This window comes from Leptosomus discolor, chromosome 1, assembly GCF_034619465.1.
Source record: "Leptosomus discolor isolate bLepDis1 chromosome 1, bLepDis1.hap2, whole genome shotgun sequence".
NCBI lineage: Eukaryota > Metazoa > Chordata > Aves > Leptosomiformes > Leptosomidae > Leptosomus > Leptosomus discolor.
In genome coordinates this window covers 179,228,144-179,243,164 of record NC_141391.1, presented here as the reverse complement: position 1 = coordinate 179,243,164, position 15,021 = coordinate 179,228,144, and the positions used below count along the sequence as shown (strand labels likewise).

The following is a 15,021-nucleotide window of genomic DNA, read 5'->3' as shown; positions in this document are numbered from 1 at the left end:
CTGTTAGGTATCATGTAGAAATACGGTTGCCAATAAAAATATCAATGTTTAATCTATCTAATAATTATACAGTTTTCTTCATTTCTTTTTTTAGTAACCATGCTCTTGTAAGGCTCCATATTAATATCAGTGCACTTCTTCAATCTTCAGGGCATAATCTTGATGAGTTTTTGGGCCACTCTCTTGTACAATTATCAATATAGACAATAATATTTTAGACAATTTAAATTTAGTGGAGAGTGTTTAAAACACCTTTCAGCTTTTCAGTATATAGACTTAATATTTGCATATACTAGCTTTCTTGTAACAGCTTTAAACATATATTTTGAGACTGAAAGCTGTGACCTTACCCCACTGACTCAGAAATCCTTACAGTGTGTATTTAGCCAGCCATGTGTAAAGCTTTACAGAAATAAGATCAAAAGCTACAGGGTCAGAGACAGAATTGTTTTTTCCCATTATATAGTTCCTGTGCTGTAGCTCAGGGTTAGGTATTACATTACTATAGTATGGTGTATGCTTCAGTGACTTGCTTTCTGTCATCATTATATTAGTCTGATTATGTATCACAAGAGAAGGTTACGTGGCAAAAAAAATTCTTCTCTTGTCCCAGATATTGTTGAAGGAATGCCAAAAATTTCTTCAGGACCTGTGAGAAGCTGCCTTTTACCTTCTCAAGAGCAGTAGTTGGTTGAGACGCTCAGCTTCTCTTTATTGCTAGCGGTAGCTTCACCAAAGCATTTCACTATCCTTTTTACAGCCGTTAAAGGCAACTGCTCATCTCTGCACACTTTGCTCAGACAGAGCAAAGGACGAGATAATCCCCTTAGCCTGTTAAATGCTCCATCCCATCTGGTAGGTGATAATTGTATTGTAAAGGGATTAGCACAGTGGGATATGCTTATAGTGTAATGAAAGCTTCACTACGAGTGTGAAAGTCAGCCGAATGCATTTGAGCGGTTTGGGACCTTACATTTCCACATTTTTATAAACATCATAAAATACAAGTTTCATGTGGAGAAGGTCTGCAGTACCTTTACAGACCTTCACATGTGTGGAACAGATTATAAATTTGTTTTGAGACATCGGTAGTCTAAATCTCTGAAACCGTCTTGTAGGAGTAGAGGAATAGGCTTTTGTTTAGTTGAACATTTTAGAGCAATTCTGTGATTATAGCTGTATTAAATGTGTCACAAGTGTTGACTTTACTTTTATTCAAAATTCCTATGACTTTGAAATTGTGGGGTTAAGCTGTAACTAGTGTAGGAGCACCCATGTTATTAGACACTGCCTAGAACTCTTTGTCAGTGAAGGTGAAATTTGAATAAGCTGCACTGTGAGGAATATCAGAGTAATTTTATGTCGGTAGGGGTAAGAGGTTTTCAAGCTGAGTGCAACTCTCCTTGCAGCCAACCAGAATAAATGTTTTGAAATTTCAATTTCAAGCATGAGCCAAAGATAGTGCAAAATGACTCCTTAAAAAAATATTTTTTAAAGTTGTCCTGTGGGTGTTTTTTTAAGTTTAGCTAGTGCTGTCAAGTTAAGATAGTAAATCTTAGGCCTCAGAGTGTTTCATAAGCTAACTGTAACAACTTCCTTACCTTTCAAGATGTTAAAGGTCTGTTTGAAGGTATGTAATGTAGGGCAGAAGCTCAGGGCTGATTACCATCCTGTTACTCTCTCCAGTCACCTCGTATGATACTAGAAACTGGGCGAGTTGCTCAGTGCTGACCAGTGTGTGCCGTTTCGCTGGTTTGAACATTAACCTATTAGGTTAAAAGAGGGCTTGGTGAGCCCACATGGTGCTGGGATAGTGTTTCGTAGCCAGATAGATTAGAAACTTAAGAGGTGCGTGTATTTTCACATAAATAAGTCAGGTGTATAAATATGCACTGCGTGTGGTAGATGCTGTAGCGATGTTGTATGACCTTGCTGCAAGATTAAATTTTCTAATGAATTAAGGTTCTGTGACCAGCTGCATGATTGCTGTTTCCTTACTTTCCAGTTCCAGACTGAGCCGCTCTGTCTGTGTGTGTGCCTGTGGGAGTAAGGGCAGAATAAAATCCAACGGGTTTTTATGGGTTGTCTGCAGTAACTTTGCCAGTCTGTGATGAGGTTGTTACGTGTGGCTAAGGTCGACCTTCTCTTACTTAATCGTGGCTCTTGAGTGCACAGGGTTGAATAGAAAGCTGCTTTTCCAAAGTTGTGGTGATGAGACATAGGAGTGATTTCACAGTTTTGTTCTTTTTCTTCCCTTTTTTTTATTTTTGTTTTTTCTGTTAAGGTAGCTGAGCTCTAAAGAACATTTCTTTAATTTTTCTCTTTTAGATTGAAAGTGTTTACCTGAGGACAGGAAAGCTTGTGGAATTTGCACTTTTCTTTTCTGAGATTCCATGACTTTAAATAAACCTGAGTGAAAGTTCATTGGACTTTCAACAAACAACCAACAAATCAACAACCCTCCAAAAAAAGGACATCCCCTCTCCCCACCCCAGTCCCTTCTGAAAATGAGTTTCTGTCAAGTGAAAATCCCACTTGAAAGAACCATTACTTTGGCAATATACATAAAATGTTTTTAAAGAGGAATTTTCAAATGTTTAGGAGCAGGACTTTTTTAACAATCCTTACATATATTTAAAATATATATGAAGTATGTAGCAAATTAAATCATATGTGGTATATAATAATTTCTCTTCTTATTTAGGTGACAAACAGCATGTTTGGTGCTTCAAGGAAGAAGTTTGTAGAGGGGGTTGATGGTGACTACCATGATGAGAACATGTACTACAGCCAATCATCGATGTTCCCACATCGGTCAGAAAAAGATGTAAGTTGAATAAGCTTATTTTTTTTTCTTCCTTTCAATAGCAAGATAGTTTCAGGTACATGAAATATATGTGAGGAATGGCTTCATTTAGCTTTAAACTGTGCATGACTGTTTTCAGTGGCAAGTGCTTTAATTTTAGTGAGTTGCTACATGTAAACTTCAGCCATATGCTTGCCAGGGTTTTAATTTTTCATCTTTTAAGAATTGTATTTGTAACTTAAATTGGGTTATTGATTATATCTTGTGTTTACATGTTGTGTCTTTACAGTGTTTTATTTGTGGTTTTCCATTTTATATCTTCAACTATTTTTAGTTTCTGAAAATGCCTTGTGCAGCTTGTTTATCTGGTCAAGTATTCTAATTTAGGTATTTCTCCCATTCGTAATGACACAAAGTTACATTCTTAACCATTTTTTTCCCCTGGTCATGCATTAGTGTATGTTAGAACTGCATTGGCATTACTGAAGCTCTGCTTGTTATTAAAATCAATAAATTAGCCAGTAAAATATTTCACTTTTATATGGAGTGGTATGTAGAAATATATGGAAGACTGAAAACATGACATGAAGTTCATGTCACCTGAAGGTCAGTAATACCATCTCATAACAGGCTTGCATTTAATATATGTAAGCAACATATAGGCTAGATTTTCCTCTTTAATTAAAGAAAAATAATAATAATAAAAAAATCCCTTTAGACTTTCGAAAAGGTGTCATTGCTTTAAGTCTGCCTCCGTGACTGTCCAGAAATGTAGTTATTTAATAGCAGATGTGGACATAGTCTTGACCTCTGTAAACATAAAAATTTCCAATAGACTCGTAGTTAGCTCTAGATTCAAAGAGAAAGGTTTAGACTAGAAGCCTCTTTAAAACAAAACAAAACAAAAAAATTGCTTCAATGCAGCTTTCAAATTCAGTTTTACAAGTTATTTTTATGAGAAGTTTCAGGTGAGCCAGCAAAGGATTAAAGTGTTCTGCAGTATAAAGACAATTAAATAGGCATGCAGGCACAATGGAATATTTTATAATATTGAACAACTTCCCTTTCTCCAAAGTGATTCTTAGATTTTAAATCCCCACTTTTAGATTTGAGGTACTGAGGGAGAAATCATGACGGTGTAGTAGGAAAGGTAAAGTGAGATGAATGCTATGCTGTACACTTTACTCAGTGAAAGCTGATGCTTGGCACTTTGTTGACACAGTGAATGAGTGTTTTAGTTGCCTACTCTTTCTGTAGGCAATGTTGCAGAAGTGGATCTTAGAATGGGACTTCAAGAGAAGGAAGGTGGGTGTTCCAGACATCAGGAATGACAAATGAGAAATCGTGAAAGCTTGTGGAAGTGGCCAAAATGGGGCATAGAAGCTGCTGTAGTTGGCAGAAGAGTGATGTCGTTCTGACAGGAAATGGAAGAATGTTTTTTGCAAAAGCTTTTTAAAGTTTTAAGTTTTATTTCCAAATCCTTTTTAAGGGCTTTTTTTTTTTTACCCCTGTAGCTTCACTATTGACCGTTACAACTTCCTGAATTTATGCTTATGAAATCTTAAACCATTATATGCTATTGTAATACTTTTTAAAAATGTGATCAAAATAAATATATGGTGGTGATATTTACATTGTCTGTACACCTTTCATCACTCATGTATAGAGAAATGTATATTCTGTATTACGTGTTCCTTTGGATATCTCATTTGGCTCACAGTAGTTGAGAAAGGTTGCAAAGATGGTTGTGTTCTTTTAAGAAGTTTCCAACCAATTTTGCAGGTTTGAAAACCTTTTCCAATTGAAAATAACCATGTTTTCAAATAGTCTTTCAACTGGAATTCTGCTAAAGATGTTGTTCTGTGTATGAGAACACAATAAATATATTGACTGTGTTGTTATTCGAATAACAGTATTGACAGACAAAACTAAATTTGCTCAGAATTTTCTCTAAGCTAATAAAGACTAATGTTCAAAACCTGGATCCGATTTTATGAACACCTGGGGGGGAAGACTTGTGGCATTCTAGATCTTGAAACACTTTGAATCTTTCTGTCTTTGTATTGAAACGGAGTAGGTAAATGTGGGGATAAAAAAAGGGTAGAAGAAACTTTGCGGAAAGGAGTAAATCACTTCTATATTCAGAAAATCCAACTGGTAATAAAAAGATTAAAACATAGCATACACAATCTTTTTGTAAGCTTACTGAAAAATGCCAGTATGCCTTTTTTTATAGTAGAATTATCTGAACAAGGTGCACTACAATTTAAATTATTCCTCTTTATTTTCGTTTTCAGTTTCTTGTATGTCCTTACTCAGTTCAGGTAAAATTAATGTATTTCAGGTTTTAGCCACAAACCTGTAGAAAATGAGGTAAACTTTTTTCCCAATGTATCATATATATATATATATATATATATATATATATATATATATATATATGAGTTCTGAGTTCTTCATTTACGTTTCGTTTATCCTCTAAAGTTCTTCAACCTGAAATAGAGTGATTCTGAGGGAAGCGAAGCCTTCTGTGAATGGCCTCCTTAAATACTACTCTTTGGGAAGGTCTAAAGCTTGTTTAGTATTTCCCCACATACTGGACATGACTAGGTGTTTTTCTGTTTTTCACTTTGTTGAAGTCTTACTAATTCTGACCTTAGAAGTTGCTGCTTTTCAAGGAATTGTTACTGCACGTGTGTATGTGTACTCCCAGCAGAGGAATGTACAGAATGGTGAAACCTTCCTAAAATTTGAGGTAGAGCAAGGACTGTTACTACAAACATACTTTGTATAAACTATGGAACCTGTTTTTCACTTTGCTTTTACAGTAGGGTTTCTGTCCTTGTGAAGAGGTATTGTCTTCAGGTGGGGTACGGTGATGTCTTGTGTACACTCTTTTGATTGACTTGGTTGCTTTTCAGCTTTCTACATTGTTTTAACACCTAAGGTGGAGGTTTTAAGTTTTTTCAAATTAGGGAATAGTTCTTTACTCACTGGTAAAAGAATTTAGAACCTATGTGAAAAGGGTGTGAAAAAAGTATTCTATGCCTTTTAATAAACAATTTTCTCGTTGCTTTGGCCAGTTTGAATATTAAAAGAATTTCCTTTATACAAAGGTAAAGTGGTTTAAGGCTGCTCAAGTCCTGTCTTAAATTTTGAAGACTTTTTACAAGTGGAAAGAAGTATCAATAAATAGTTTAGGATATGTTATTTTTATTTCAAAGCCTCAGTGTAGCTAAAACCTAAAAGCTTTCTTTTAACTTACCCTTTTTTCACTAGGGAATACAGTTCTAGACAGGGCTGGTGTGGTAATTGACATGGAAAAGTTGCACTCGTATGCACAAGTGCTTCCAAAATCATATGGGTGCTGTTTGGGTCTGTTGTTTTAGGCACAAAATTATGGTTTCTTAGATGAGATTAAATCTTACTCAGGCCCTCTAATGCTTCATTTTTACTAAATGAGTGGCTTTGCCTTGAGTCATCACAAACCTTGCTGTGCTAAGTAGGGAAGTGGAACAGTTATGTCCATGAATGCTCTATGAATTCTGCTGTGCTTAGGGTCAGTGCATGTGATAACCAGGTCAATAATCCTTTGGCAAAGAACTTAGATGTTTTATAGAACTTACAGAAAACAGAACAGTTTAAGAAAATAGTTTAAGATTTGGCTTGAAACAAATGTGGTCCTGTAACTGAAATTGACAAGATGCACAATGTGACCACAAAATAATTACAGCGCTTATATGTGGCCAATTTCACCAACTTAGTTGAGCTGTCTGTGCACTCAGCAAAATCATTTCGAGGAGAGTGGTACATGTATTTTTAACTGGATAGAGTGACAATGGTAGAAATTGGTAACTCAAAGCCTTCATATACTTTTGAATCTACTGTCTTCAAATGAGCAAAAAAATATTACAGTGAGCTTTGAGAAAAGATGGGACCCATTCAGTCTGAACTTCTTTGATTTCTCATGTATAAGAGTGTAAGAAGTGCTCTACAAGGTTTGACCAGTCTAGCCCACTGCACTGAAGATGCCTACTGAGAATATAAGATCAGGGCATCTTCTGAACTGCAGTCATAAATCTGATGGTAGACAGATGTGCCTTTTAATGAAGATCTGCCCAAATTAGAAGGAAAGTTAGGAGAAATTTTTCACTGAATGCTTTTTCTATTTCTTGGCCCGTTTGCTCTTTGTTTTTCTCTTCCAGTTGCTAAACAGATGGTAAAATGCTCACAGTAACATAATAATTCTCTGTTTTGTACTTCTAATGGGTTAGTTTGCTGAGCTTATTCTTCTCTCTGAAAAATCTTCATGTTTTAACTAATACTGGACTTTCTCAGTTGAGACCTGATGTTCTTTTGCAGCTTGGTTCTTTCAAAAGAAGGCTTCTTGTGAAGGCAAATATATTTTAACAGTTGGGGCAAGTAAGATGCAGCCTGCAGAGTAGATTTGACTCATTGCAACTATTAATCTAGCTCCCTGGCACTACCTTTTCTGAAGTAGGAGGTCCTCAGATTTGGATATTGAGCACAACAAAATGAGTTACTGATTCTAGGAGCCTGCTTTCCAGAGGTTTCTTCCATCCTGATGTAGTAGAAGCATGTCTGTGATGGATCAAATTTGGGTATTCCTCTGTCATGGGACAGTTGCATGAAGGCAGACATGGGTGTGTTTGTCTTGGGTATGATGGTGGTGATACAACAAAGGGGTGGTCAGAAGCTGCTATCAAAGCCTTTTACTGTGAACTTCCATTAAAGTAATTTATAGAATGTTTACCTAACTCTTACTGTGTTTTGAAATATATGGTCTGTAAAGAGGTGGTACTTTTACAAGAGAGAAAACCCTGAAACAAGACTTAGCTTACCATGGAGACAGAGATCCAGAATCTTGCTAAATTTGGGAAACTAAATGTAGAAGGGTTTATTCTGTCTTCTGGAGACATCTTTGGCTTTAGGGTTGCTGAACACCATGTTGTTTCAGCTGGATTGTTGTCTAATGCCTTTTTTTTTAGGATTCTAAGGAAACCTATGGTATCTTGTTTCCCAAGACATCTTACTTGGCATTTGCCTTAGTCATTGCATGAGAGTTTGTTAGCTTAGTCATAATTTACCTCCAGATGCTGCGCGTGGAGTTGTTGTAAGTATCTTAGAATTCCCATGGAACCCTCTTGTATCAGGAGCAGTTGCAGCATTCATGCTGATGCTGAGTGGTTGAATAGAGCTACTTTACATTAATGTAACTTGTCATAGTCTGAATGGTTTTGATCCTTTCGTGGAGGAAGAAAAGTAAAGCTTATTTTGTGAAGAAAACAGATTAGTGTTTTTAATTATAAATGGCAAATGAATATTTTCATATGCATTACTTCACATGTAAACATACTTGCAGATTTGGCTGAATAGTGGGTTGGTTTGCCCTGCGTGCTTTGTGAAACACATGGTTTAAGCTTTTTTCTTTGAAGTGTGAGTTTCAAAGTAACAGAGTTACTTCTTGCCTTCCCAGAGAGTGATTAAGCATTCTTTGTATCTTTTAGTGAATACGGTTGTTTTGGTTTTTTTAAAAACAAACTTTAAATGAATGAAAATTGCAATGCTATTAATGAAAACAGTTGGAAGGACTTGCAGAGGATGAGATTAGAAGCAAATTGAGGGAGTTTTTGTGGTTTAGTGCAATATACCCTTTCAGAGCCTATTGTCTACCTATAGCTTGCATTTTCATGATAAAGTTATACAGTATGAAAAAAGAATGAAAAGTTTAGAATGCAAAATGCAGCCTTTTACTGTGTCACCTATAAGTTTGCACCTGGATAGGTTTATCAAATAAAATAATAAATGACAAACTAATTTTACATAGAGAGGAAAATAGTTTTGTATACTATGTCACGCAGTTTGCAAGAAATACATATCTGAATTAAAGTGATTTCACATCACACACTTTACAGTTTGGAATTATGTCACAAGGAAATTAATTTCAGTATTGATGACTGTGGTATTATATAACTACATATAGAAGCACTAAATGACTGTGGTCGGTTTTATTTCTGTACCTCATCGAAAAGCTATATTTTAACTGCATCTCCACTTAAATCAACAATATGTAATAGTTTTTGTATGTCAGCTTTAGCATTTGAAGTGGTTCCTTGGATGAGATTAATTCCATGCATAAAATTATCTGCCTTTTCTAGAAGGGGGAGGTTATGGTTTCTTACACAATAATTCAGTTCACTGAACATACTATATTGTAATATTGGTGGTTTATGTGCTCAGTGTGTAGGTGTTGGTTTTGTTGGGGTTTTTTTAGTTTTTCATTTGCAACTGCTTATTTAATTGAAATAAAAATATTTGCTTTGTCCTAGCTCTTAATTGCTTATGGCGTGATTTGTAGCAGCTTTCAACGAGTTTTCAGTAATTTTTTGGCTCATTAATACACTGTACCATCAAACTGAATGCCTCTACACAGGGATAGCTTGTTTTTCAGAGTTTAGCTGTGTTAACCTCATGCTAATAATGTCATTGTCATTCAAAGGCCACATCTTGCCTTTGAGGTCTTAAGATACTGCTGCTGACAGCAGTGCTGTCCTACCACCTCCTGCTTCCCAAGTGCCACTGGAGGCAGAAGACCGTGACTGTAAATGATGAAATATGAAAGATTGAATAAAACATCATTTATTTTTCAGTATTGTATTTGCTTTTATATTTCACAAATAATTTATATCAGTAACAATTTTCACCTGCAAATAATGCCTGCAACTATAAGGCTTTCAAAATTTCTTCATTGATCTCTGATTTTGAGATTTGGAAATATTTTTTGTAATATGGGAATTTTGTGAGCACTGTATTAAAAGTTGGTTTGTAATCTAGAGGAGGTTTAATAATGCTACTAAAAAACTCACAGAGTATAGAAAAATGTGTAATTTTTCTATCTGTTATTTGTTGGCTTAATTTATTATTTTTTATGTTAGTATAACACTTTCTTCTGTTGAGGCTGGGGGTCTGCTGTTTTATTCTTAAATAGCGCAGCACAAATGGGAGGTACCAAAAATAAAGTAGTGCAAATACGAAATGATGCTGATGTTTGCACCTGTGACAAACCCATCACCTATTCTAAAATACTGTTCTAACACGTTTTGCATTGAGGAGTTGACTTTGTAGTGCCGGATTGATGTATTTTAACTTCAGTTTGCCTTGTGTTTAAGAAAGTAGCTTTAGGCTATGACTGCATAATGTAGCAGCCTTTGCAGAAGCGTTGCTTTACTGAGTTTTCTGGGTGCTGCTGTGCCGAGGAGTGCTACCGCAGCGGTTATGGTGGCGGGCAGCCTTCCCCACGTAGTTGGGGGTTTGCTTGGAAGAGACAGGGTGCTGCAGTGCAGGGGGAGGCGGGAGCCCGGTCAGCCAGCTCTGCTGCGGCTGGGCCTCCTCCCGCCACCTCCCTCTGCTTTCAGGGAGCCTGCGGCCTGTGTTCGCCAGCCTCCCGAGAGGGCTGTAAAATGCAGCCGTTTTTTCACAGTTCTGGCAAATATAAGCAGTTGCTCGTGCTGTTTTTCGAGGTTGTTGACACTCCTAAATGAATTTACTGCAATAAACCCATCAAGAGTTAACAAAAGCAGTTGCAGTAAAATCTCGTTCATCACCAGAGGTGATTGCCTGATAGCACGTTACAGCTTAGTGATTTTTTTGGTGTGGATCAGTCCAGAGAAATTGGGTCATCTGCTTGCATCATCGCTTGGTTCAAGTTTAGTTGCAGAATCTTCCATGATCCGAACTGCATTGTGGCTGTTTGAGACTTGTGAGTAAAATGATGTTCGCATCTTAAACAACTGTCATCAACTCAGTCCTTCAGTCTGCTGGCACTGAGTGTTGGTCCTTCTGTATGCTAGCAGAACTGAAGTGCACCCTTCGTGTTACACAAGTCTTGTTTGCTCAGTTGTCTCCTTGCCCTGTGAGATACACAAGTCTTAGGCCTCCTCCATCTCCTGACAACGTGTACAGGGAAAGCCAATTGAAACAGTCTAATTCAGTCACACGAGGTTGGAATAGAAGCAGAAATCCTGTGCTATTTCACAGCTGGGTTTTGTAGCTGTTAGCTACTGGCAAACTGCTTTAAACCTAAGTGCCAAAGTTTGAAGAGTGGAGGGGGTTTTGTACATGTGCAGCAAAAGCTACAGATGTCAGAAACTTGTTTAACAATTTCCTTGACTTGATCAAAGATTATTGGTCACTCATTTTAAAAAGTTGGTGTTGTCTGCGTACTGCTAGAATATGCTGTTCATGGACATGATCTCAGTAATTTTGTACATTGTGTTTTTCAAAGGTGGTTACAGGTGTAATTCTGAGGATATTTTCCTTAAAATACAATTGAATAAAGCTTAGAAGATCTTACTGACTCAAAGAGGCTTTAGTCACTTTAAGGGGTAGACTGCTTTAGTTTTTATTAAGATTATCATGACCTTCGGCTGTTGCAGACTAAAAGAAATTCAAGAGTGACTTCCAGCCACTGTTGCAAGTATACTCTTGGAGAGATGTTCTGTTTTGTGTGTAATGTGGCTTGTAGTCCAGTCAGATAAAACAATGTTTTCAGAGTGCCAGAAAGAATGCTTTTAATACTATTAGTAGCATTCATCTTGTATTTTCGTTATCTTCTGGTAGACCAAGTTTGAGTGGACTGTAGTAGTGACACAGGGGTGGTGAATGCAAATAAAGGTCCTTTAGTTGTTCTGTTGTTGACCTAAATTACATGGAAATAATAGAAAAAGATGACAAAATTTTAAACTGCTCTTTACTTAGCTATGACAGAAAAAAGTGTTTAATAATGAGGAGGGTTGTGTGGCGTATTACAAAATAAACTAGAGAGAGAGTGAGATATCTGTACAGCATATTCCCTCTCCATGAGATTTGAGAAATGATGCGTTTAATCAGCCTGGAACAGATCTGCAGTTTTTATTTCTTTCTTCTTGAAGCTTGCTATCTTTGATGGTCTAAGTGTATTACGACTTTAAGACTAGTTGTTAGAATTACTGAATTTAATACTTTGCCTTTATTATGGTTTTCTGCAAAGGTTTTCCTACAAGTCATTTTGCAATTAAATTTTCATATAAAAGCAAATGGCACAATACATGTGACCTACTTTGCAATCTTACAAAAGAAAATCCAATTTCTAATAAGCAGTGTTCATTAAACATTATTTGCCATTCCTTTTCTTTTAACTGAATTTAAAAAATAAAGTAGTACTCAGTGTAGAAGAGGTGGGATTCTTTTTCCTCTCAACTAATCTAGTACATCTTAAGTCTGTGATTTTTTTTTTTTAGTTATTTTGAATTTTTTTTTTTGTATCCAAGTGAATGTTATAAATAAAATGTTTTTATGCTGAGGTTTGTACCATCTTCTGCTTATTATATCACATGCCATCACAGCAATTTTTGAATGCCCTGAGCAGCTGTTCTTACAGGATCTTCTTTTTGGCTTAACTGTTTCGCTTACCTGTCCCAAAGCTAGTAATACTTTTTGGCTGCTGTTTCTATCTCGATGTCTGGTTGGTTTGTGATTTTTTTTTTTTTTTTAATTATTATTTTTTGCTTGTGTGCCCTTGTTATTCTCTCTGAAGGTCTCTCATAACTTTTTTTTTCTCATTTTTGTTGCATAGAATTGCAGTTTGCCACACTTTGCAACATGTTCTGGGGTTTTCCAACTTGTGAAACATGAATGTTCGGGGTTTCTTACCTCAGCATTTTACTTTGTCTTTCCTTTCTTAAAACTACTGTATCAGCTGGTTTTATCAATATTTAACAAATACCAGTTTGTTAGTTTGGGTGGGGAGTGTGCTTTTGAAGTCTGTCTCCCAGCTGTCCCCACTTCAGCATGCTTTGGTTCGCACTGCAGAGCACTGTTGGTGTGAATGTATGTGACTTCGTCTGGATCAAAACAGGCTGGAAGAGCCTCCAGGAGTGTGCTAAACGTGTTCCACTCACTAACAGGCAACCAGTCCATGGCATCAGGTGTTTTAATCATGGCTAACTCTAGTCAGAAGGGCATACACTATATACGTTAGGCCCTGAGGACCAACTTTTGTGTTTTACAAATGCACTTCTCTCTGGGTTCATTACTTGTTGATGCATATGTGGCCTGTGAACTTGGCTATATGAGTGCTGAGCTGAAGCCACTGGTGGTTGTGAAAGTGTTCTTTTTGTTCACAGCCAGTTCTTCACTAAAAAAGGAGCACTTTTGTCCAGTTTGGCACGTATTTTAGTTTGGGGTTTTTTCTCCAGGAAGTTTTTGTCTTAGTATTTCAAACCTCTTGTGTATACAAATGTGGAAGTTTATTGCTGTAGCTGCTTGCTGTCAAATACGTGCACTCTATTCAAAATATGTGTGAGTATATAGTATTTTGGGGTGATATTTCTGATACATTTTCTGGTGGTCTGCAGTAATTGCCTGCTGTAATTTCTCTTCTTATGCCTTCTGTATGTATTCAAAAATCAATGATACTTTGATTGACAAACATGAATGCCACTTTTGATATTTAGTGTCTACCCTGCATGTCATCTTTCTCATTTCTACTATCTGGATTTGTTCTCAGTATAGACAACTATCAGATTCAGTTTATAAGGCTTGAGTTTTACTTCTGTCTAGATTAAATCAACAAGATAATTTGCACTTTATCACAGTAGAAGTTATCTTGATTTGAATTGTTTACTCTCAAGTTGGCAAAGCTTGAAATCCCTTTATGTATAAGAATCCAGACATTCCTTTTCTTGAAACCATCCTAAAATTCAGTCAAAATCCAGACTACTGCACTGAACAAGCAGACATTTGCCCGTGGGTTAGTAAGTATGAGTAGTGTATTCTGTTGTGAGCAGGATGGATTAGGTCAACTAATACCCCTTCTTGCTCCAGGGGACAATCAGCGATACCTAATGTTCATCGGCATCTAATCTCTTCTTTAAAAACATCCAGGGATGGATGTTCCAGTCCCTGGATTGCAAAGGGCTTTTTTTTCCCAAATATTTACCCTAAATCTCCTGTTTCTTAAATTTATTAATACTTCTCAAGTACCATTTCTGCAACACCATGGAGAGTAGTTTATTCTTTTCCTCTTACAGCAATGACTGGAAGTCTGGTGTCATGTCCCTACCTTAGTTGCCGTCTTTTTGGAGTATGCAAACCCAAATCTCAATCCTTTTTCATAGATCATGAGAGTTTTTTAGATCTTACTCTTCCCTAATCTCTTAAGCTTGTCATGTTTCTTGTGTGATATCTGAAAGTTGAGAAAGAAGGGTTAATGGAAATATTTGGTGTAGTATGTGATATCTCTGTAAAGGGGGCATAATATAGCAGGAGAGATTACTTCTGACACTTACACATATTACCTGTTCCTATGGTGTATACAAGCATGAAGCCAGGTCTTAGGGGGTACGTTACAATTTTAACACTGGAATCTTATCTGAAGTTCCTGTCTGTTTCTATATACTTGCTCTAACCAGCCACTCATTTCCCACCTTTTGCTGTTGTAACTGGCAATATGAAACTTTTCACTTGCTGTATTCCTTCATCTGTAAAGATTTGTCTTTTAGCTACAAGGGTAGAAAAATGGAAACCTTTTACATCTTCTTCCTCTACTATTTGTCGCAAATCAAATGAGTCTGTTTTTTATATATGTAAAGTAATAAATTTTTATTGGCATATAATACACTGTTACAGTTGTTACTGTACAGATATTTTGGGGAGTTTCTAAAACTTTCCATGACTTAAAAGCAGTTTGCAGTTGCTGTTTTGCCTTACTTGGCAAAACAGTGTACTGTTGTAAACTTTCAGAGCAAGATAGCACAATATCTTTGTGTCTTTAATAATGTTTTATTCTTCGTACATTTTAGATGCTGGCGTCACCATCAACATCAGGTCAGCTGTCTCAGTTTGGGGCAAGTTTATACGGGCAACAAAGTAAGAATTCTTTTTGTTGATGATATGTTTATGTTATGCTAAATATGTTCTAGTTTCACATTCTTTGGATAAAGAACATGCATATGGCTTTGTTTTCTGGTGATTAAAAAAAGACAATATGTCTCCTTATTGGTGTGGTTTTTATTTTTTTTTCTTGAAGATACATGTTTGCTTTGCTTAATATGCATTTTTGCAGTGTTTAGTGTGCAAAGCGTCATATACTGACGCTCTATAGCTGTTAAATATCCAAATATAATCATCTTATAATGAATGTCTATGATTTAACT

The 15,021-nt window shown here is 36.3% G+C and overlaps 1 protein-coding gene across 3 annotated transcripts in view; it reads left to right on the top strand.

Moving 5' to 3' along the window:
• Positions 1-15,021, top strand: part of CNOT2 (CCR4-NOT transcription complex subunit 2) — a 95,735-nt gene that overhangs the window by 52,758 nt on the left and 27,956 nt on the right. For 2 of the 3 annotated variants that reach the window (XM_086471801.1, XM_086471787.1), the window contains exons 2-3: positions 2,705-2,827; positions 14,668-14,734. In XM_086471801.1, coding sequence (XP_086327927.1) covers positions 2,717-2,827; positions 14,668-14,734 — 178 coding nt within the window. In that variant the 5' untranslated portion in view covers positions 2,705-2,716. Of the gene's footprint in view, positions 1-2,704; positions 2,828-4,063; positions 4,112-14,667; positions 14,735-15,021 lie in introns of all 3 variants that reach the window. The other variant, XM_086471794.1, reaches the window with a different exon arrangement.